At 44.1% G+C, this 23,504-nt stretch overlaps 1 protein-coding gene across 1 annotated transcript in view; it reads left to right on the forward strand.

The window, feature by feature from the left end:
• The window catches only part of mtDNA-helicase (mitochondrial DNA helicase), a 48,385-nt gene that overhangs the window by 2,777 nt on the left and 22,104 nt on the right, over positions 1–23,504 (forward strand). The window contains exons 3-7 of the mRNA XM_075690114.1: positions 5,281–5,532; positions 6,256–6,343; positions 10,437–10,578; positions 13,300–13,454; positions 13,837–13,993. Coding sequence (XP_075546229.1) covers positions 5,281–5,532; positions 6,256–6,343; positions 10,437–10,578; positions 13,300–13,454; positions 13,837–13,993 — 794 coding nt within the window. The remainder of the gene's footprint in view (positions 1–5,280; positions 5,533–6,255; positions 6,344–10,436; positions 10,579–13,299; positions 13,455–13,836; positions 13,994–23,504) is intronic.

A 23,504-nucleotide genomic window follows, 5' to 3' on the forward strand; every position in this document is an offset into this window, starting at 1 on the left:
TGGCAGCTGAAAGAAGGCATCTTTAAACCCTAGTCCAGGTCCTCATCGTTTTCCTGGTCTCTATCTCAAACGAGGTCCAGCTCGAGGTCTGCTACGAAGAAAATCATCGAGTACAAAAACAGCAACTTGCTGCCTAAGCAACAACAAGAACAGCCGATCAGCTGGGCGGAAGTGATAGCCAGTGCCAAGCCGAAAACCGACCCGTTTCACTCATTGCCGACGCAAGAGCAAAACTCGAGGTACGAAGGAACCACCTCTCTCTGAAGACAAAACATCGACCTGATGAAGTGGAATGAAGGGCTCATGAAGCATCTAGAAAAGCAAGAAAGACGTCAGGAGGAAAGGGACAGAAGAGCTCAGACCAGGGAACAAGCCCTGGAGAAGAAGCTCCAACAACTCATTGACCAATTGCAGAAACATCAGCAACTGACCACATCACCAATGCTGCCGAGTGAACACACTCCCCCGGCAGAGGAACTCGAATCATGAATAGAGTACAGGATGTACGAGGTGCGAGCCGAATACAAAGCCGAACTGAGAAATGGGTTCCGGGCCGAATTGGCTCAGGCCATCGACACCATAAGCAAATCTGTCGCAGCCGCTGTCCAGGCAGCCATACGAACACTCCGCCAAGAGATCACCCAGATGGGCAACGAGTTCAGCCAACGCATCTCCATCCTAGAAAAGGACAGAGAGCAGGTAAGGAAAAAGCCAAAATATCCCATTAGAGAAACCCAGATAAACGAGGCTCTGGGAAGCCAAAATGGCAAATAATATAGCAAAGAAAGAAGCGATCCAAAACCTCAAGATTTGGCAATATAACTGCAGAGCAATAAATCGGAAACGGCAAAATCTACTTCACCTATGCACCCTACCCCAACCAGACGTCATCGCGTTACAGGAAACAAATAATATTAAGATGCACGGTTATGAAAGGCACATTGCCAAGGGAAGGACCCGGACAGCCATCCTAATCAAGAAACATCACATGACGTAGCAACACCAAATCAACCACAGAATCGAACACACTCTGATCGAGCTGGTTCCTCACAAGAAAACCTTGCAGAGTCTCTGCATCCTGAATGTATACAGCCCGCCGTGCGACAGCCTCAAGGACTTCGACAAATTCTTGAAAGAAGTGAAGAAAGTCACCAAGAATCAAAAGCTTCTCGTGATGGGTAACTTTAACACTCCACTCATGGCTTGGGGCTACTGAGCAACCAACAAGAAGGGTATGGGCGTGCACAACGTGGCACAGCACCACCAGCTGATGTTGTGGACCGCTCCTCAATTACCTACTGGAATCGGCAACAGCGTCTCCAGAGACACCAGCCCAGACCTGACTTTCTCCAATAGCCTAAGGCAAGTCAGTCGACTGGTCGAGACTGAACGAAACCCTGGGTAGCGACCATCGCATCATCCAGAATGAAATCATGCACCACAAAACTTCCGCGAGAGTAGGTTAGGCCAAAATTACAGACTGGTCCGCCTTCTGAAAAGACAAACACCCTAGAAGCCTCAAAGACATCGAGTGGACCAAGAACGTGATGGACTTGGTTAGCAAGTATACAAGGACCATCCAACCTGCGGACACTCCCGAAGTCGACTCACGTCTACTTCATATCTGGGAGGCCAGACAAGGACTTTTGAAGAGATGGAAAAAGCCGAAGAGAAACTGCAAGCTCAGGATCTGCATTGCCGTAATCTCCCGATAGGCGGAGGAGTATGCTGAAACACTCGGATGCCAGAACTGGAATAAAGTGTGCAACCAGTTACAAGGAACCTTAAGCAACCGAAAGATGTGGGCTATTCTAAAGACCCTCCTGGGCAAGACGGAATCAAAAACTGTCACCGGGCTACACATACAAAGACTTATACACAACTTTCAGGGCACTGAGGAAGAAGTGCTTGAAGCCATCACCGAGAGATACCTCAGAGACGAGCAACAACGGCAGGCGCAGCCCATCATCCACGCGGAGTACAAGGGAGAACCCAACCCAGATCTAGACCAACTTTTCACCAAGTTGGAGATTATGGCAGCCTTAAGAAACTTCACGAGAAATGTGATGCTCGGATGGGACAAAATTAACAAAACCCTCCGTAACCTGGATGACAGGGCAACAGAGAGTTTACTAGAGTACATAAATGAAAGCTGGGAGACCGGCAGTATACCAGCCTCCTGAAAGCACACAGATGTAACGATGATCCCAAAACATGGCAAGCCCTTCAAGCTACAGAACCTGCACCCGATCTCCCTCACATCGTGCGCGGGGAAACTCTTCGAGCACATGGTCCACAGTCGACTCTCGCCCTACCTGGAAGTAAGGGGGCACCAGCTGAACACTATGTTGGGTTTCTGTCCCTAACCTCCTCACCCAGGGCATTTTACTTCAGCTAAATGAAGTGATCGATGGCCTTGGTACACGCCACAAGAGTGCCATCTTGGCACTCGTCATGAAGGGGGCATTCGACATCTCCTATGAAGCAGTGCTAAACAGCCTACAACATACCAACTGTGGGCGGTGGACGTACAACTACGTCTGGGACTTCCTGATGGGTCGAACAGCGACCAAAGGCCTGGGGAAATTCAGGACTGGCAATATCCAAATACTGCAGAAAGGAACCCCTAGGGGTCGGTGATCTCCCTGTCGCTCCTTAATATAGTGATGAGAAGATTGCCGAACCTCTTGGACAACATCAGGGTCATCCGTCATGAAATCTACACGGACGACCTGATCATGTGGATGTGCACGGGATTGGCAGGTGAACGACAAGACGCCCTGCAGGAAGCCATAGACAGGACCGAGTGTTATCTACACCGTTGCAGTCTCTTATGCATGCCAGAAAAGTCAGAGCCCTGATCCTCAAAAAGAGGACAAGAGGGCGTCCTCCCCAGGAGACACTGGACCCAACATTGACCCTACATAGAGTCAACATACCCAATGTGAAGGTACTCCACATCCTGGGCCTCACTTTCCAGAAGGACGGTGCCAGTCTTGCTGCCATTAAAAACGTGCAAGCGACAGTTACCCAAGTCATGCACCTGCAAAGAGTAACTAACAGAAAGCCAGCCCTGAAGGAGCAGGACTCGATAAAATTAATACAAGCCTTGATAATCAGTAGAGTCACTTACGGCATCCCACACTTGGTTCTCAAGAACAGTGAGAGGGACAAACTGAAGACTCTCATACGAAAGACCTACGAACTGGCACTGGGACTTCCCCCGACGACGTCGACGAAGAAGCTACTCAGGCTGAGCATCTGTAATACTTGGGAGGAACTAGCAGAGGCCCACAAGACGAGTCAGATAGAGCAACTCAAGCTCACCAGCAAGGACAGGGACACACTAAGAAGACTGGGCTACCCAGTTGAATATGAATCCAGAAAACAGCGGGTCCCTCTACCCTTTGGAGAGAAGATCATAGTGGCCAGCATACCGAGAAACATGCATCCAGAACACAATAGAGAAAGGAGGCAAGCAAGCATACAATGTCTACGTAAGGCCTACAAAGGACCAAGAAATGGAGAATTCAGATATACCGGCGCGGCAAAGTACAAGAACAGAGCAGCCCACGCTGCCAGTGTGATCAACGGCCAGGGAGAAGAGGTAGCAACGGCCTTGGTGAGCACTCCAGACATCGGCTCCACGAAAGAAACGGTGATAGATCTGGCAGCCACAATGGGAAAGTGAGATGAAGGTCGCATCACAGTCATCACGAACTCGCAAACAGCATGCGAAAATTACCAAAGGGCCACATTTCTAAACAGGCCCTGACCATCCTCAAGAAACTGGACAATTTTCCACTAATGTACATTGTCTGGGCCCGGGGACACTAGTCCCTGGCAGGTAATGCTAGTGGCTTAAGCCACTGCCCGAGATCACATTCTCCGGGCTATCCCACCAGGTTCACAAGCCCCAATTGGCCTACACAATGGCACCCCAAAAACATACAGCGACATCCTGAACCACTACAGACACGGTAGGAGGACCTATCCACCGCTGTATCCTGAGCTGACTAGAGAAGAGTCGGTGATCTTCCGCAAACTACAGACCGGCACATTCTCTCACGGCACCCTGCTGCCTGCCATGTATCCTGCGAGCTACACTTACAAGTGTTCCTTCTGCTCTGTGCCGAATACCCTCTACCACTTAGTATGAGAGTGTGGGAACAACCCAGTGATACCACATATAACCGGACCAACCGTCGAGCAGTGGGAGGCCCAGCTGACAAGCCCGAGCTTTGAAGACCAGCATTGTTTGGTGAGCAGGGCCAAGCTATCGGCTCAGGCCCACAGCATCCTGGACTAGGGACGCTGCCCACCTCAGACAACTCCACTACCAGCTCACTTCTACAAATAAAGTATATTCACCTCCTCCTCAGTGCCATTCCACTTTGTGAAGGTGAATGACCAGTGAAGCTGTTTAGTGCACGACAACACATAGGTGACCCAGAATATTGAACAAAGGGACGAGCATATTTATTGTCCTAATCTGTAGTCATTGTGGCGATATAGGTATGCACACATTCACGTATCACCTGTGTTATTAAATGTGTCCGTCACCTAAGACAATTAATTGCTTGTACCCCGTTAAGCAATGGCTCACGCCCCCCTAAAGGCGGCCTCTGCATTACGATGACAAGAGAAGTGAAATTCTATGCTGGAATGATAAGTGGCAACGAAACCAGCTGTGGAAGACAACGCTTGAGCCATTGCTGATGGTGATAATTTTTTGCACAACAGAGCCAGCTGTGAAAGAAGATGATGACGAATGCATGAGCAGTGGAACTAGCGCATTTGCGGGGTTGGCGCTGAGAATTTTTTGACAGTCCTTTTGAAAAAGTTGTAAAAAAAAAAAAAATCTGTGAAGGAGCTGCTGCCACGTAAGCGGCCCATTTCAAAATGCCGTTTAGTCTGCTAAGCAGCTCATTCCTGCTGCTGCCGGCAGGCGGCGACACAAGTGTGTGCCAGGGCTGGCTTTTCAGACGCCATTTTTCGCATAGGCAAAAGCAGTTTCTCATTTTTGTCTTAAAAAACAGACGACTGATTGTGCCAAGTGTCATACTAAACGAAGTTGATGACAAAATGCAATCGTTCTGCAAAATTTCAGCAAGAACAGTGGAGCAGTGAGTGCAAAATCTTTTTTTTGAACACGCGCAGCCAAATATTCAGGGCCCTGTATATCAAGCAACACTAAAGTTTGGTTTCTGAATAAGGGTAACCATCATATGCCTTTATTTTTATTACACTGCTACTAATAAAGCTTGTTTTTCATTTCAGGTATGCAAAGGTGCTCTCTGGCACTCCCAAAAAGCTTCATGCAAAGGCGGGCCATGGCAACAATGCTTAGCGCTAGTGATGTTGCTCCTGTGACTGTGTCAAAGATCAAGAAGGTCCTCAAGGACAATTCGGTTGGATTTGAAGAGGGATACATCAGCCTAAAGATCACATGCCCCATCTGTCGGCATGATCCTTCTAGCACTGAGGTTCAGAAGAGCTTGCCTCCAACAGCTTTTATAAATATCAGAACAGGTATAGTATGGCCCACATGTACAGGCAACCTGCAGATGCATTGCTTGCAGTAATACTTGCAGTAATACTTGCACCACATTATATTTCCTGCATGCATAATGTTTGTCTTTCGCATTTTACATTGTTAGGCGTTTTGGGCTCTTGCGGTGATTGGTGCGTCTGGTGTCCATCCATATAAATGCCAGAGCAGAGCAACAGAAAGCATTCCTAACTAGTGGCAGTGGGTGTCAAATCTACGCCGCATGGACCAGGTGTAATCAAGTGTCCAATATGTTAACCACTATGCCATTCTGACATCTTGCTAAAAAGTTGGCTGGAAAAGCAGAATGCTAAATATGGCCTGCGTTTGTAGGCAGCCTGCAATAATTTTTGTCACGAACTTCTTATTCTAAGTGTACTCGAGGCAAGGAAAATGCCCAATCACTGAGAGTACCACAATGCTGCAAGGGAACACTTATGCAAAGAAATGTGCTGTGCAAACTAATGCAGCATATAGACGCATACACAGGACAAGCTTTTAGCTTGTGTACATGCCCGTGTGACGTGTTTATTTGCACAATAATTTATTTTTCTGCAGATACACCAATTAGCCAAACAAAATACTAATAAATGAACCATTTCCACTGGGTGTCAATTTTTATATTTGTTTGTATTTTTATTTTTTAATGTATTCACTGAGTACCTCAATTAAATATTGCTTTATTTCTACATTGTTTCACTTAGGCCTCTTCACATGCTATAACTGCCACATAGTGACCAGCTGGCGGAACCTTCAAGACTGCTTTGCAATTGAGAAAACCGCAGGGCTCAGGTTAGTAGCTGTAGCAAACAACTTTGTTGCTCTTGCTTAAAGGCCCTCACGTGAGGTCCCGGCTTTGCAAACAGACAAACATGATGTGTAGATGGCATAGTGTTGATTGTGTGCGCAAAATATTATACCAGTGTATGCCGGTAAAGAAAGCCAAAAATTCAGTCCCGCTCACCCTTCTTGGAGTAGCCGCTCTCCCTGCCGGCAGAGATGATGTTGAAAGCAGATGGCATGTCTTTTTCAAACGCTTAGTGCTTGCAGTGCACAAATATAGTCAGCAGCAGCATAAACAATGCGAAGATTCCTGTAAAGCTTGGTGCACTAAATTCTGCCTATGGATATGTTCTAAAGAGGAGAAGGAAACCAAAAAAGAAAAGGACCACGTGAGAGAAGGAAGTGGGGATTGTTGCATCAGTGTCATGTGGGCTCTCAGCTCCAATGTGGGAGAAGGCAGGAGGTCACCTACGAACTTTTGCTGTGGAGAGAGTGCTCACCTCCTAACACCATGACGTCATAATATTCCATTTGCTTCAGTCTCGACTACTACCAAACCATTTCCGAAAATTCTTGTTGTAGAATGCCCCTTGGATGGTGCTTTATAACTTCTGTAATATAATTAAAATTTCCAGTGGCACCTGGTGAGAGGCCCTTCAAGTTCAGTTGTAGCAGAACTGAAACCTGGGTGAACTGAAACATGACTAAACTGCAGCACGCATAATAGCTGCAGGTACAGGCAGCAGTAGCAAATGCAGTGTTGGGCTATTTGGTGCATGGCTGTTGAGGTTAGTGGCGCAAAAGGTAGGAAAGGAAAAAAAGAAACGGACAGAAAGAGCATTGTGCAGGCAGCAGCATTTGCTTATTTCTCTTTGCCTGTGTATGTAGTTGCGCATGCACTGCAGTTTAATGATAAGTTATGTTGTACTTCAGAGAAATGTCCACAAATAAAAAGGCCCTAATGGCAGTTTAGCTGTGCAGCTCAGCAGTGCTGCTCTCAAACAAGCTGTGCATTAAATCTAAACCAGGTCCATGCATGGTTATGTGATTGAAAAGATATGACAGGGTGTCTGTTTTAGTGTGTCCATTGTGTGCAGAGGTGTCTGCCTTCGACATTGTAAGCAGTTTTGAGACGAACGACAATGCCTAACACGCTCAGAGGTTCCAGTGCCCCGATGCTATTATTAGAGGACATATAGCATTCATAATTGATGATGTCATGGGCTCCCATTTGTGCCATAGTATGCTCAATGTAGACACCACTAATGGATGATGCCATGTCAGTGGTGTGCCTTTGTAATTTTTGGACACAGAAACCAGAAAGAGAAATGTGACCAACTCCTAGCTATACAGTTGAACACATTTATAATATTGGTTTGCATCATCAACTTTTGTATGTATTCTATGGTAAGATAAACCACTTACTGCAGTGCTCCCATGCTGTGTTATTGGTTATAACAATTAAATCTGGCTACTGGGCTTGCATGATGCAAGCCATGACGCCACATCTGCCTTTCTGCTGTATACCTCTCTCTCGTCTTCATTCCACCCTTGCTGAGGTCGGAGGGGTGGAAGGAAAAAGTGGCACAAAGGCGGGTGTGGCAAAGCTGCTTGAGTTTTTTTTTACCTGGATTTCATCGTGGAGGCACCCAGTAGCCAGATTTAATTGTTATAGCTAATAATGTGACATGGGAACATTATAGTAAGTGGATTATGTTACCATAGATTGTACACAGAAGTTCAGAGTGCAGCAGATGCTCATTTTTACATACGAGTATTAGAACCAGTAATGCTATAAGTGGATTTGACTGTACTTCTTTGTCTAATTAAGACATCTGAATGTTTGTCCCCCCTCCTTTCTTTTTTTGTGCAACCAAGTTATAACAAATATCGTAACAATGGGATTTTTTTTTTTGCACTTTAATATTGTTATTGGTGGGTTAAACTGCACACATATGCTCTATGGGAATTAAATGGAACCAGAATTTTGGAATGCGAGAGTCTAGAAAATGTAACAAACCGAAATGTATAAATGAGGTAACCTAATCATAAAGTTTACCACAGGAGCAAATTAGATAGCTGGCAGAGTTGGCACTGTTTCATTTTGTTCAGTGTGAGTGGCCAGTGAAAGATGCACACAAAACTAGTGTTTTGTTTTTCTGTCTTTGTTGATCTTTTCCACATCACAGAGTGATGCCACATCAGGACAACTGAGGAAACATTTCTGTTACAACATAATAATAATTAGCTGTGGCATAATACACACAAGACAAGGACAGAAGATGATCAAAGACACATTTGCTAGTCTTTTTGACATGAAAGTAAATTCTGCTTTAGGGTGTTACGAATGTATGGCAGTGTCACAGCCAGCCATAAATTGAGCCCAGTCAGCATACTTCTACAGCATAGCTGTTTATGGCTAGGGTTGCACGCATTTTTCGTGTCCGTCAACAAATTTGCGTGAGCAAAAACTATCATAATTAGCAATGGCTTGTTGGCGCCCCTCAGTGTAACCGCGTGAACGCGCTCGTGCCACCGCTCGCGCATTCGTCGTGGTCGTCTTCTTTCACGGCTGTTTCCGATATCGTTCATCATGCTAGCATTCCCCTACTGCCCTCCCTCTGCGAAGGCTCTGACGGCACTAGCCCACTGCCAGTTGGTGCAGTGATTTCGGTCTCAAATTCTTTGCCTCAGTATATTGCAAAATGAAAACACGAATGTATATAATGAATGTAAAGCACGAATGAACGTGCATGTGTAAAAATAAATCTGTGTGCATACCTTTCATCACAATGACCATCGATCAAGACAATTATTGTGTTCGTGCCTTTGTTCAAAATTCTCTGTCACCTCTTTGTCATGTGCCACACAGCTTCACTGGTCATCCACCTTTACAGAGCGAAATGTCTGGTGATTGTTTGTTTCAAGGCTAGCGCAGGAACTGTAATACAGTCAAACCCACTTATAACATTCCCAGGTACAACAATTTATCGGTTCGAATGACCACATTTCACTGCATTTACGATTTCCCGACTCGCCTAATGAAACTGCGCCCAGATGTAACGAATGTTTTCAACAGTGCCGTACTGTTACAAAGAACATTTCAAGCCCGATTGCGGTAAAAGGAGGGAGCACGCAAAGTTCCAAAGCATGGAATTGCGACCAAACTGGGCGCACAGCAGCATGCTCCCTGCTTCAGTCCAACAGTGATGAAAATACAATCGCCGAGAAGAGTGAGCACCAAGTGTGGACTTCAGAAGCCGTGAGGAAAATTACTCGCTTTCAACTCTTTTAACAATGCTAGGGTAACCATGCTTTCAAGGCATGTCCCCAGCGTGCTTCAGGGTCAGGCAGGTCGGTAGCTGTGGCCTCCGCGATAGCACATGCCGATGCTATCGTCGTGATGGCATTTTGCCCTTCGAACTTCATACTTTTTCAAGCGACATGAAAAGTGCATAAGTTCGCGCTTGGCTCATGTGTGGTTGATGCTGCAGCTGCAACAGCAAGGCCTTTGCAAAGTGCTGGCATGCTGTAGCAGTTTCCGCATCCAGCCAACTAAAGCACTTTGCTATCATATTCAGCATCCGCTTTTGTCCTCCCGATAGCAAAATATATAACGTAAGACAACGACAAGCTCTGAAAGCAAAAATGGCAGCTGTGCTCATAGTTTCGAAATGACAGGTAATTGGAACTGGCCGGGCACCATTTTGAAAGAGCTATAATACCGCATTTTGTTCGTTAGATTACATTTTAACAGAAATGTTTAGCTAGATGCGGTGAAGGGCCAGGAACAAGAAGTAAAATACAAAAAAAAATGCAATTTTTGAGCATAAGTGGTGTAACTGCCACCGCTTGCTTCAGTGTTGTTAATTTTTGCTTGTTTTGAAGGGCAAGTCCACATATATCAAACTGATACAACAACCACTTTTTCGCGAAACTATCAAGTTCATTATAAACGGGTTTGGTTGTATGCCAAACAAAATTCAAACAGAAACAGCATGGTGAGCTCAAACTGTGGGAAGGGATGGGGAAACTAGTGTTTGCAAAGTCAAGCTTGTATTCTGTGCTCAAACTTGCTGTCTCCTCACTGTGCTCTGCCCAGGGAACAGCTAGCAGCTGACTGTCACGCCTTTCCTAATGAGCAGGAAGTGATGGAGGTGCAATCCCTCTACGAGTCTTCCACACGGCTGGCGGATGCTGAATCCTCGCTGCTAAAGCAGATAATAAGCAGGTTTGGTTTGCAGGTACATTCTCTCAAGTATTGTCTGCTGGCATCATAACTACTCAGCTGTGTCTGCTTGCTTAGACCTGCTCAAGCTGCAGTTATGGGATAAAGCGTACTTGCCAAGTTACCGAATTAGTGATGTTGGCTACGGGGCCTTGCTTTTATGGCAATAGCTGTTATGGGATCTTGGCTCGCTTGCATCTATGCAACATTGTTAGTGTCTGCTGTAACACCCATGTGGATCTGCAGTGATGACATAGTGTGTACTGGAGAACTGTTGGGGAACAGTCGGAGCACATGATTTATGACAGATATGAAAAAGTTACTGCCCAGCATAAGAGGATAGTAGCAGCAGGCCTGTCTGCATTGGTGCGCCTTCAAATACCTGGGATTGCAAGGAAGTTGCATGTTCATTTTGCTGGCCTCGGGCAGCTGACATTCACCCATCTGGCTGCCTTATACAGTGGCTCTCTGCATGCATGTACACATACAAATCCATCACTTTATGCGCCTCGATGGTGGCCTTGATGATACTAGAACTATAGGTACCTTTTGTCAAATCAGATTGGACTACAGGTCGTCTTCAACAGCTTCTAAACTAGTTATCGGCAGGCGTGATCTGTTATGCTGTACTTCATTTCTTTGTTTTTGGCCTTTGCCTTTGAATTGCAGCATACTTACATGACATCTAAGTAATATGTCTTTATCACCTCTGGCCAAGAGCTGCATGCATGCAGCTGCTGTCCAACGCTCTTTCAGGGCGTACAGGTCTTCGCTCATTATGTATACATGGAAAAATTTCAACACTTTCGCTGCACTTGTGAGTCATCAGTAGCAGAGTAGCACAGCAGCATTTTGCTACTCTAGTCATCGTTTACTTATGCTAATCTTTTTTTTGTAGATGGCTGTACCTGCAGTGGTATGGTGACTTCAAAATGGCATTTGTTATCTAAGTGTGTCACCACATTATTATTATTTCTCAGAGCAGCTTCGAAGTAGTTGTTTTTAAAATAATTTAATTTTATTCCCTCTCATTTAAGATTGGTGACACCTGTGCAAGGACTAAGCATGGGTTTTCCTAAGATCAGTTATTTTAGTGCTCTTTGAAGATTAAAACTTCATAATTCACTTGAATATGAATACAGTTGTCTTCCGTTAATTCAACCATGACTGCACCAATGAAATTTATTGAATTATCTGGCAAGTCAAATTAAACAAGATGCTGACGAAACGGTAAAGCACACCTCTGAGTCATCTGACTTGCCCCTGTATCAAAAAGGTGTATAGTTTCTATTTGCCCAAAGTAGAAAGCTAACATAGAAATGACAGTAAAGCTTCTAAACAAAGTAGAAATCTAACGCGCACCTGATGTTTTGCGGAAAAATTGGCAAATGTCTAATATGTGCTTGCAATGTCGGCCAGTTTTCTAAAGTCAGCTTCGCCGCATTACAGTTAGTAATGTTATAAAGTATATATGTTGCGAATGCTGTTTTAGCTTTGTATCTGATCGGCACCGCACAGGTAATTTTCGGTCAAATTAACTTAGGGAAAAACAAGTTGAGCATTGGAATTGGGTAACTACCATAATCAGACATTGTGAGCTACCGTTATTGCTTGAAAATCTTTTTAGGACAGGCTGAAAATAGGCATTTTCAACGAGGGATTTGACATGTGTTCAACGCACTTACTGACCTCTAAGCTCCACTGAGACATGCTGCCACTAAATAGATTGCTATCGAGGTCACCGTACCAAGTCAAGCGCGTGCATGCTGGCTGGTCAAGTTTGAATTATCCGGTAAAAGCCAATCTTTAAGAAATTAAATTCTGGGGTTTTACATGCCAAAACCATAATTTGATTATGAGGCACACCACCCAATTTTCGGATCAAAATTATGAAAGTTTGGGCCCATAGAAATGCACGGGTGCCGGCCAGGACCTTCGGTCAAGATCGAATTAACGAAAGTCTACTACATTGGAAAAAATTGGCTTCAGATACCAAATCATATGCCGAATAGTTTTCATATCAGCCATAATGCTTTTTGTCACTGAAAAGAATAGAAATGAAAAAAAAAGGGGGGATGCAAGGAAGAGACAAGTGCTGATTAATGCCCTTTAATATGTGTACAGAACTTCAACATGTGAGGGAAAAATCAATATAAGCTCAACCACAAAACTTTTGAATATGTGGCTTGTGAACACACTAGTCAAAAGAATTGAACATTGCAACTACACATCACCCTATGGAGCTATAAAAACCAGTTTGTTATAATGTGCGATTGTACACAACTCTTTCTCATTAAGAGAAGGAACTGAGCCAAACTCCACAAAATCTAATAATGTGTCAGGGACAGAAGAATTATGCATTCCATTAAAGGCATTGGCTCCAGTTCAAACTTTTGTGGAGACAAAAAAAAGAAAGTGCAGTCAGTCTTCAATCATGGCACATTCTGTTAAGTCACTACAAGTAGTATTTCTTTTATTGACACACACACAAAAGAAAGAAAGAAGACTCCATAGCACAGCTAAAGGCATGAACTCGCTCAAAACTCGGCATTACGACTCAGCAAACAGATGACAAACAGAAACAAAAATAGGCTCATGGCCAGCTATCTGTTCTATGCGTATTGTCTGTCCTACGCATAACGGGGCCTGGCCAGCTCCACTTTTTCCTACTTACTACTACTACTACTACTAGAATATCAGACTAAATAAACAGCTGCATTTTCGTTGTTTATTCTAGAGGATACACCCGGTGACCATGAGAGCAATGGATGTTCGGCTGTCTGAAGACAAGTCCAGTATTCTGTTCCCCATTTATGGACCAGCAAAGAGACTGGTAGCACTGAAGTCTGTTGAGGTGGCAAACGGCCATGAAGCTTCAAGTATTTTTCCAAGGTAATGACCTGGTAGCTTCATACATTTAATGTTGGAAAAAAGTGTCTGGCTTTTGTTGCTACCATCATTTGAGTGAAGACTTATTCATTATTATGACTTAATCATTATTACTAAATATTTCCTTCCACTAGTGTGAAGTTATTCACTTCACTTCTAGTACTTACATTGCTGTGGGCCTTCTCCAAATTAATTGCTGCTGTCACAGTAAGAGCTGAAGACTTAGTTTCTGTGAAATGCTAGAAGGTTGTGTGGTACAAGCCGTATCAAGCATGACACGCATGTCATGCATTCTACCAGTTTCGTTTTGTTGCATGAGACTTTGCTTTTCTCTCTGAACTGTCTCGGGTGCCATGTGTGCCCCCTTTCCCACTTTTCCCTTCAGGCCATCGGTCGTGGGCCTGTTTGGCTGGCACAGGATTAAGAGGGGCCACCAGGAGCTGATCCTGACCGCATCTGAGAAAGACGCATTGGCTGTTGTGCAGGAAACCAACCTGCCAGTGGCATCTCTGCTATCAGGAACTTCAAACCTGCCTTTAGAGGTTTGTTATGAACCTGCACTGTTGTTTTGTTTTGTATCATTGTAGTGACCACCATGTTGATGGCACCTGAAGCCCTGTTTTTGACCAGTAATTTTTAGTCACTTGCACCGGAACTAGTAGGCAGTTACAGCCACACCAGAGGAATAGACACTAGAAAAGTATCATGTGGATGGGTGCACTTTTTGTGTGTTAAATTATAGAAATTATAAACATAATTGCACAATGGTAAACTTGTCTAAACTCGGCTTCACCACAGGTTTTTTTTAAATTTATCTTTGCCGCAATACAAACATGTTATGCGGCAAAGCATACATACATTACGAAGGTGGTTTTGGTTTCATGTGCGCCTGCTCCATGCAGGCAATTTTCGGCCCAATTTTTGTTTAATGTATAGCATTATACAGGGGAGTAGAAATGTGGGCCGAGCTCGGAGATAGTGCAATACCAGGCCACCTGTGGGCTGGTGTTTAACCCTTTCCCAATAAAGGGGGAGAATGCACATTTAAAGCCCATTGCGTATGTGCTTGACAGCAACCGGCAGGTGGGATAATGCCTCATTGTCCATGCAAACACTATGCACATTGGTGCAAAACTGTCTGCGCATCAGTCTAACACCCTTTATGGACGACTATGTGACTACCATGAGACAAGGAGTCATTGATCACGTATACGTATGTGGTATTCACAACATGAAAACACTGAAGTATATGTCATACGCCAGCACCCATAGAACCGTACTCAGTATACTGGGACTGAACACATACAACAAGAAATACGTTGAAAAGAGTACAAGACGCACACAACAGGGAAAGAGAAGACTGTACATGTATAGAATGTGAAATACAAGACTGCGTGAGTGTAAATTATATAAATTGTCTTTAATTCCAAAAACATAAGCAAACATTACTCTTCCCACCACACATGTACAAAATAGCGACAGCAGCAGTAGAAGCGAGTCAAAGGTGAATATAATGCTACACATATCTTAGATAAGGGTGGTATTTAAAAACAGGCATTCGTTAGAATCAGGTAAATACCGTAATCGAACGTTGTGAGCTACGGTTATTGCTTAAAAATCTTCCTAGGACCAAAAGTAGATGTTTTTGATGATATATGATGTGTGCTCAATAATTGTCCACACTGTCCCCTTAGCTCCGCCGAGACGGGCATTACCACTAAAGGGGTCACTATCAGGTTCACCATTGCGGTCAAGTGGACGCGTGCTGACTTGTCAAGTTCAAATTTTCTGTGAAGGCCATATTTAGGATCGAAATAACAAAAGCTTGTGCCCATAGAAATGCATGGGCGATGGCCGCGATTCAATTAACCCAGAAATTGAACTATCTGGAGCCTAATTAATGGAAGTCCAGCGTATTTGGTTTACCACTTCAGATGTTCTGTTGTGTTGCAGGATACTTTTTTCGTTATCACGTTTACAACAATATTTTCAAGATGCAACTGCATTGCAACTGCGTTTATTTTAGAGTTGACCTCTATTAATTTCAAATCATGTTGTACTATTTGCTTAGTTTGACGATACAGTCGACAAATAATTCAGACTCCATGAGGAATGTAAACAAGTCCGAACTATCGAATGTCCGAAAAAACGAGTGTATTCTAAAAAGATCACTTTATTGACGTTTTAAGGTCCCTGTGCACGGAATAAGTGGCCGACACGTTGTTGCATGCACTTCCGCTTATGTGCAAACAAGTCCGCCTGTATTTATGCCAGTTTTGAGTTTCGCTGTACACTGACGCACGGACTACGAAGGCTTGAGTCAAATCCACATGTGGAAGGCTCTGGCGCACACAGCACATCATCATCCAAGTCAGAGTCGCTGCTCGACGGTGGGAGAACCTGCTCAATTATTTCGTTTATTTCGTCAGTTATCTCGTTCAGTTCGGCACACGACGAAACCGCGCTGTCGACATCTGCAAAGTCTTCAAATCTAATAGCAGCAGGAATGGGCACATCGCAGCCTAGCAGGTTATCAATGATGTCCGCATTTGACCTCATTGTGGTAGGCGACAGTTGAGCCTCTTCAGTTGCGGAATCGGGTGCATTTGGACTGCCAGGGCACCGTTGGGGCCATTTGACGTGGCCTATCAGTAACTTACGAGAAAGACTTCTTGGAGCCAGCAGAGTGCTGTCTGGAATGCAAACTAAACAAACATCGCGGAATGATATCCGCAAGGCAAACTCAACAAACAGAATGGCAGTAACTGGCCGTGCGCGACGACATGCGCGGGGGTGCTGGAAAAGAATGTGATCATTGTGATGTTGACGCGACCTGAATTCAGGCAACGCCTCCCACGATTGGCAGTTGCAGTTAAATCTCAATGGCATAGAGTGACGACCAAGACAAGGCCTCAGAGATTACCATCTAGCATGTAATCTCCGAGGCCATTCTTAATGTATGATCGAGGCTGCCAGAGGAGATAATGGCAGTAGGGTTGGCATATGCTACAGCCTGGACGGAGTCCAGATAATTGAATGTAGAGCTGGCGGCTGTCCAAAATATTGGTCATCATTACACTTTAGTTCTATGGCTGTAATCACTTTAGTTGGCTGTAATCTCCGAGGCCATACTTGATGTATCGTTGAGGTTGCCAGAGGAGATAACGGCAGCAGGGTTGGGATACGCTACAGCCTGGACGGAGTCCAGATAATCGAATGTAGAGCTGGTGGCTGTCTGAGATATTGGTTGTCTTAACACATTAAGTCTATGGGGCCATTGGCCGTTGCGCGAAGCTGTCCAAATTACCAAGCATGTCCAGATTCTTGGTGGCCAATTTATCGGTCGGCGACTGTATTAGAACCCTGAAACATGCCCGTGTTTTCATGTAGAAAACAAGTCTTCTTGCCTCAAGCTTTCAGTTAGGTTACAAGCACTAGTCATACCAGAAACACCAAAAGTACCAAAACAAATGTAAGAGCTTTCAAGTTGCAAACAGCAACTAGTTTCAATATGTGCAATGTCCCTGCACTGTGACATTGTCAACATCGAATGCTTGGCTGTGCTGTTCGCTACTGAGATTGAGCCACACTCTAGGCAGATTTCTTTATTTTTTTATTATTATTATTATTTTTTTAGAAATGCACAACCCACTAACCTACGGGGATATTGCGAATTTCACCCGTAATATGCCTAAGGTCGAGCTTCTGTATGACAGTGATTGGGTCCATGAAGAGTGTTGGGAGGGGCATTTGGCCACTGCCAAGTGCGAACAGCAGGTAGCATTTCAAAATAGCACTTTGTGCATCCAGACATTTATTTACAGGGTATGTTGGTCTTGCTGCATCCTTACTGCATGGGTAGAGATGATACGCATCAAGTGAATACAGCAGAACTTCAATATGTATAATGAACCCGGATATAATGAGCTGTAGAATGTAACAAAGTAAATTTAGAATGATTCTCATTGTCATCAGCAGCAATGTATGCAGGCTTATAATGAACATATGCATACATATATATAACATACAACATATACATATAATATATACATATACATACAACATATACATACATACATATAACAAATGTATCTTCATTAGTGGTGTGCGAATACTCGAACATCACCAGATCGAATATCTACTATTAGATCTTTTCAAATATTCGATACATTCAGTGTAGAGACTTATGCAGCGCCACTTGTCGTGTGCGCCGCAGAGCTCCTCGAGCTCGATGCTGCCCCAGCGAGCGTTTCACTTCGTTTTCTGCACAAAAGGAGTGCCGAGCACTTAACGTCTGTACATTTCGTAAAGTGCGAAGATATCGCCGTTTAGCCGCCAGTAGGCACACAGATACTGTTGTATATGCGGAGACACACTTCACATCACTTTAACAGCCATCAATCAGTGATGAGCCACCTTTACGAACATATTGGCGGCAAGCACCCCACGACGGCTTATGGCCCCCATTACCACATCGGCCAGCGCTGGATTTTCGTCACAGCCACACTGCCTTGCCCATTAGGCCTAGTGTGGGGGGGAGGGGTGTAGTTAGCAAGCGCTGCGCAAGATTGCTGTGACCCTCCCCATTTAAAATTCTTTGACAAGTGGCAAATCACGCTAAACCTGACAATGAAACTGTGCAGATGGCACCTGCTTTTTACCGTCAGCACCGGCTACACATGGAGCGGTGATTGAGTCATGTGATGCGCAATCCTTACGTCTGTTGCACACATTGGCCTTATGATAACCCAACTGCCATAAAATTAGTTTAGCCCCTCGATATTTTAAAAACTAGAAGGAATAGCTTTGTGTGCAATAAATAAAAGATTGGCACAAAACACAGGTACACTGTTAAACTGGGAACCTCGCTGGTATTCAGTACAACAGAATGTCGCTAATAACACTGTCACCGAAAAAATCTAACGTAATTTCCAACTAATGACATTTGTTGAAGTTAATGTCATTATTGCCATGCGCTGTCACACAGCGAAAACTAATGTCATTTGAAAATGACAATGACTATAGTAAAAAAAGAAGAAGAGGCAAGAATAGCATCAAACCCACTTTTGTCCAATAATCATGTTCCAATAAGCTGAATTCCGTTGGGATATGTGATCCTCTGTTTCACACTGTGCTTTTGCATCACTAACTTGTCGACACTGCCAACCAAGTTGAGTCAAGCCAAGCAGAAGATCAGGCGAGCAACATGGCGGGAAGCACGACAAGGGTGTCCACTACCTCTAGGACGGAGAACGGCAGTTGCATGGCATCGCCGCTCTGATGTGCATGCAGGCTCCTGATATCCACATTGTCGTAGCATGCCATAGCAAAACACGTACATGCATTTACGTCGAGTCATTTGAAGTGGCCGCAGCCGATCCTCGAGTGCAAACAAACACGACAGCTGAAGCCAGATATGTCTGTCTAATCACAGAATTGAGAGTGGCTTTCGGTATCTACACACTGTGATGCTTTTAAGCATCATTAAAGTAATAATTAGGTAATAAAATCGACAAAAAAATTGTTTCTTTTTTTTTTGGTAAACAACAGAAAAGCATGTACTACAGTGAAACCTCGTTAAACTGTAATTGGCCGGAGCTCGGAAAGCGTATGTACTAAATGGTAGTACTGCTTAACCGAAATAGCATGAGATTGCCCACTTACCTGTCAAAAACGGAACTCAGAGAGAGTGTGATGAAAGGGAGAAAAAACATGCAGTATTTATTCACTTTGCGCAACAAAAGTGTTATTTTCATTTGATGCCGTGTCAGCCTAGGAGCGACGACAGCAGCCTCGAACTTGCTGAAGCTGCGAGCCAGCTTTTCAGCCTGCCCCCTCTTCTCTGCAAACACTCGCTTCGCTGATTCCTCAATGGCGTTACGTATTCTCCGTGCACGCGCGCGGTAGCGCTGCAGAAGTCGCAGGGCGCCTTTTTCATTGAGGGGTGCTGTTCTCGTCGCAACGATTGCATTCATGAGGCTGACGTAACGCGCAGCTTCTACCACTGTCGGGCCCAAATCGCCCGTGCTGTCGCTTTCCGTGTCGTCCTCATCACTGTTGGTAGTGGACACTTCGGCAACAACAGAGGCAATGATGGCGAAAAGTCGAACCTCGTAGCCGACATCTCTTCGCGGTCGCAGCAGCGCCGCCGAGCAACTTCTTCACATTCCAAATGCCACACACCGTAGTCAACGGCAGATCCCTGTCGCATGCCAGCGCCGACTTCTTCGTGTCACGTTCGATAGCACGAACAATGTCTAATTTTCCTTCTATGCCGAGCACCCGGCATCTTTTTTATTCAAGCTTTGGTATGACGCGAGTGCTTGGTTGCACGACACCACAACGCTGTCTGACACGGCACCGAAATGATGTTGATGTTGATGTGGCTTGACGCGCAAACACGCAGAGTGCTTGGAGGCCATTGTTCCGATCTCTGAGGCTTGTTGTTCTGCCGGGCCGCCCAATGGAGACGACGCATCGCCGTGTTTGCCCAACGAAAAGTGGAAACACTATGTGTTAACCTATACATACGGAATAAGCTGGTACTGTTTATGCATATAGTACAAACACATTATGTTCAATGGCCGCTGAATCGGGGATTTGACGTTACTACTTTTTAAGCGAAACTACTGTTTAAGCGGGTATGGTTTAACAAGGTTTTACTGTACTTGCAAAGCTTTCCGGTAGGCTCCTGGTGTCGAGGATACACATTCGGTTCCCAAACGAGTGCCAGTGAGTTTGGCAAACCAATTCATTTGGAAATGTCGTTTTCAACTAATATCATTACGTATTACCATGTGATAGCAAACAAACCTCATTATGAGCGAATGTAATTTGTTGTAAATAACGTTAGATTTGCTGTGTGGCAGGGGTGTAATTCATTAGTTTCAGAGGAAGAAGAAAAAGAACACTTGATTCTGTTCAACAGAAATTATATTGATTAAGCAAAAATATTTTCTAGACCTTCATATATTAGAACTGAGCTGTAATCAGTGCTGACGTGCTAATTTAACGTTCCCTTTAATAAAGGTGGACTGTGCTGTACAGGTTGATTTCTACATGTCACTGAGTTACTGACAGCTTGCAGTAGTCTTGTTATGCAATGCTAGGAGACTCAGCACCATATGTGCAACACCATATTTTCTTGTCCAAATCTTGTAATCAATAAATGTTATGAAAAAAATTGTGATATTCGATATTTGACATTACTTTCTTGATTTGATTCGATATTGTATTTAAGATCAACCTTTCGGTATTTGCACACCCCTGATATTTATGTCAGATGTGGCTTCGTTATAACGAGGTTTGACTGTGAATGAAAAATTTTAGGCAAGTTCTGAACCGCTGCTATTACCTGTATGCTGGCAATGGTACATTCATAGAAGCCTGCTGTGTTTTGCATTGTGCAGCCACTCAATTTATATTAATTCTTGGCACGGTGGCTTTGGTGCTGCGTTACTAAGCCTGAGGGCTCAGGTTCAAATCTCGACTGAGGCGGCTGCACGTCAGGGGGGGGGGGGGGGGGGGGGCAAAATGCAAAAACGCCCTCTGCCATGCATTAGGTGCATGTTGAATAACACAACGTGGGCAAAATTAATTCGTAGTCTCCAACTACAGCGTGGCTCACAATCATATTATTGTTCTGGCACATAAGATTCCAGAATTTAATTGACTTATGTTAATTCTTGTGAGAGCTGTTGTGTGTGATCTTGACTGCAAAGAAATCTTGCACTTTATTTGGAGTGACTCTTCTTATAGACTTAGTTCCCAGTGTTGTCAGATGACCCCGGGAAGCCAGTCCCTCTGCTGGTGCACTAACCCAGAATGGTTCATTGTTTCTCGTAACTTTATTCTGCTTTTATTATGTTCGTAATGTACCCCTACTTTGCGCACAGGCTTGTTAGCTCTGCAGTTCAGCCTCAGGCTGCTGGTTCAGCTTCTGACTATGGAGGCTGTATCCCGATGGGGAATAGGTAAAAGAACACCAAGTGATAGGTGGAAAGTTTTAATTGTTGTGAAGGGGGGGGGGGGGTGAAGCGGGGAGGTGCGACCAGTGCTTTCTGAATCCCACCCGTGTGTGTGTGTTACCTTTAATAACAGTTGCACTTAGTGTGACCTCGAAGAATTGTACACTTAGAAGAATTGTGTTATACTTCACTATTGCTAATACTGCTTCACTTTTCCAGCGAAACTGCAGCCTCTCTCTCTCTTTTTCTATCCATCCTTTATTTTTTTCACTGTAAGTTCGAGCATAAGCGCTTCATGCGCATGACTGCTATTGATTCTGATTTCGAGTGAATTCGGCTTTGTTTCATTTCAGTTACTGAGTGAATTGTATACATTTATGAACTCTGCATGCATATGGCAATGTTTCCATCCCTATTAAATGTTGTAAATTATTAGAGAAGCTTCTTTTTTCTCAGGAGTTAGCATTGTCTACAGGAAAGAAGCAATACTGAGACATGCATTGTTTTTTTTTTATTATTTATTTATTTATTATACCTCAAAGGTCTCTGAACAGGACATAACATGAGGGGTGGGCACATTGGAAAAACGGCGTGTCAGGTTAGGTTATGTGACTTGAAAGATGGTCTTCAATGGCAGTTTTGAAACGAGAAATGTCAGTGATAAGGGCGATGTCAGAAGGAAGGGTATTCCATTCACGGGCTGTGTATTGAGAAAAAGAATGTTGATACGTAGTGGAATGGGCGCGTGGCAGATAACAGCATTAGGAAGTGTGTGGCGGGAAAAACAATAGACTGGAATGATGACCTGGTTACCTGTGAGCTGTAAATGAAAGAACCTAAAATATAGAAGAAGACGAGCACTTTTGCGACGGGAGGTGAGTGAGGGAAGACACAACCTGGATTTTAAGGCTGAAACACTTGTGTTATAGGAGTAGTCAGAAAGAATGAATCTGGCCGTTTGGTTCTGAACCAATTCAATGGCAATAATAATATTAACCTGATGGTTGTCATAAATAGCACAAGCATATTCTAGTTTAGTTCGGATTAAGGTTTTATATGCTAATAGTTTGACTAGGGGAGGTGCTGATGACAAGTTCGGCATAGATAACCTAGTAATCGGTTGCAGGAATTAGTTAACTGATTTATATGATAGGTCCAAGATAAGTCACTAGATATATGCACTCCTAGGTATTATAATGTTTCACACTGTGTTAAAGTGCGGTTATTAAGGGAGTAGGACGGTACTACATAATTACGACGTCGATGAAAGCACACGTGAGAACACTTACTGACATTGAGGGACATGTACCATTTGCTGCACCAAGCCTGGATTTGGAGGAGGTCTTCCTGAAGAGCGGAGCAGTCTAAAGCATTTGTTATTTGTCGGTATAAAACACAATCGTCCGCAAAAAGGCGTATGTTGGATTATAAGTCCTTTGCAGTTGATAAATGACTGCCAAAGGGGCCACTGAAGTCTGCAGTTATTTTTTTTTCCCAGGGTAAAAAAGCATGCAAAGCAATTTGAAGCGAGGTGAACGTACAACATACTATTCATTCTCTAGACATAGACTATCCATACGATTAGAAATAATCATTAGTTGGCTACCTCCTTTTCTTTAAAAATTATTATGTACTTTGTCCTGTGTAGATATTTAATATCTTGTGTCTGTGCGTGGTGCTCACAGTGTAAATTAAAAAAAAAAGTACTTAAGTGAAAAAAATATAGATGAGGTAGCTGCTGCTGGTGCTTCCAATGCGCTTTTTCTCCTATTGTCAGGATTTGCAGAAATAAAGTGACAGTATAAATTAAAAGCCGTGTGTGTCCATGCCAACAATGATGCAGCAAGCTTTTAACCACAATAAAATTTTAGCTGAAAAGGTAAAGGCAGCTCAAAGGGAACCTCAGATGATGTGGGTAACAGAACTATGGTAATTACACATAAGGGGGAGGGGCTTTGCCTCCCCCTGGAAAACTGTGGAGGGGGCTTGGGCCCCGGAGACCCAACCCCCCTGTAGTCAGCGCCTGTGCACCAGGCAGCCAAATTAATCCAGAGGCCTTCACTATACTAGTCCGCTACTGTCTCTC

Source organism: Dermacentor variabilis, chromosome 4 (genome assembly GCF_050947875.1).
Source record: "Dermacentor variabilis isolate Ectoservices chromosome 4, ASM5094787v1, whole genome shotgun sequence".
Taxonomy (NCBI): Eukaryota; Metazoa; Arthropoda; class Arachnida; order Ixodida; family Ixodidae; genus Dermacentor; species Dermacentor variabilis.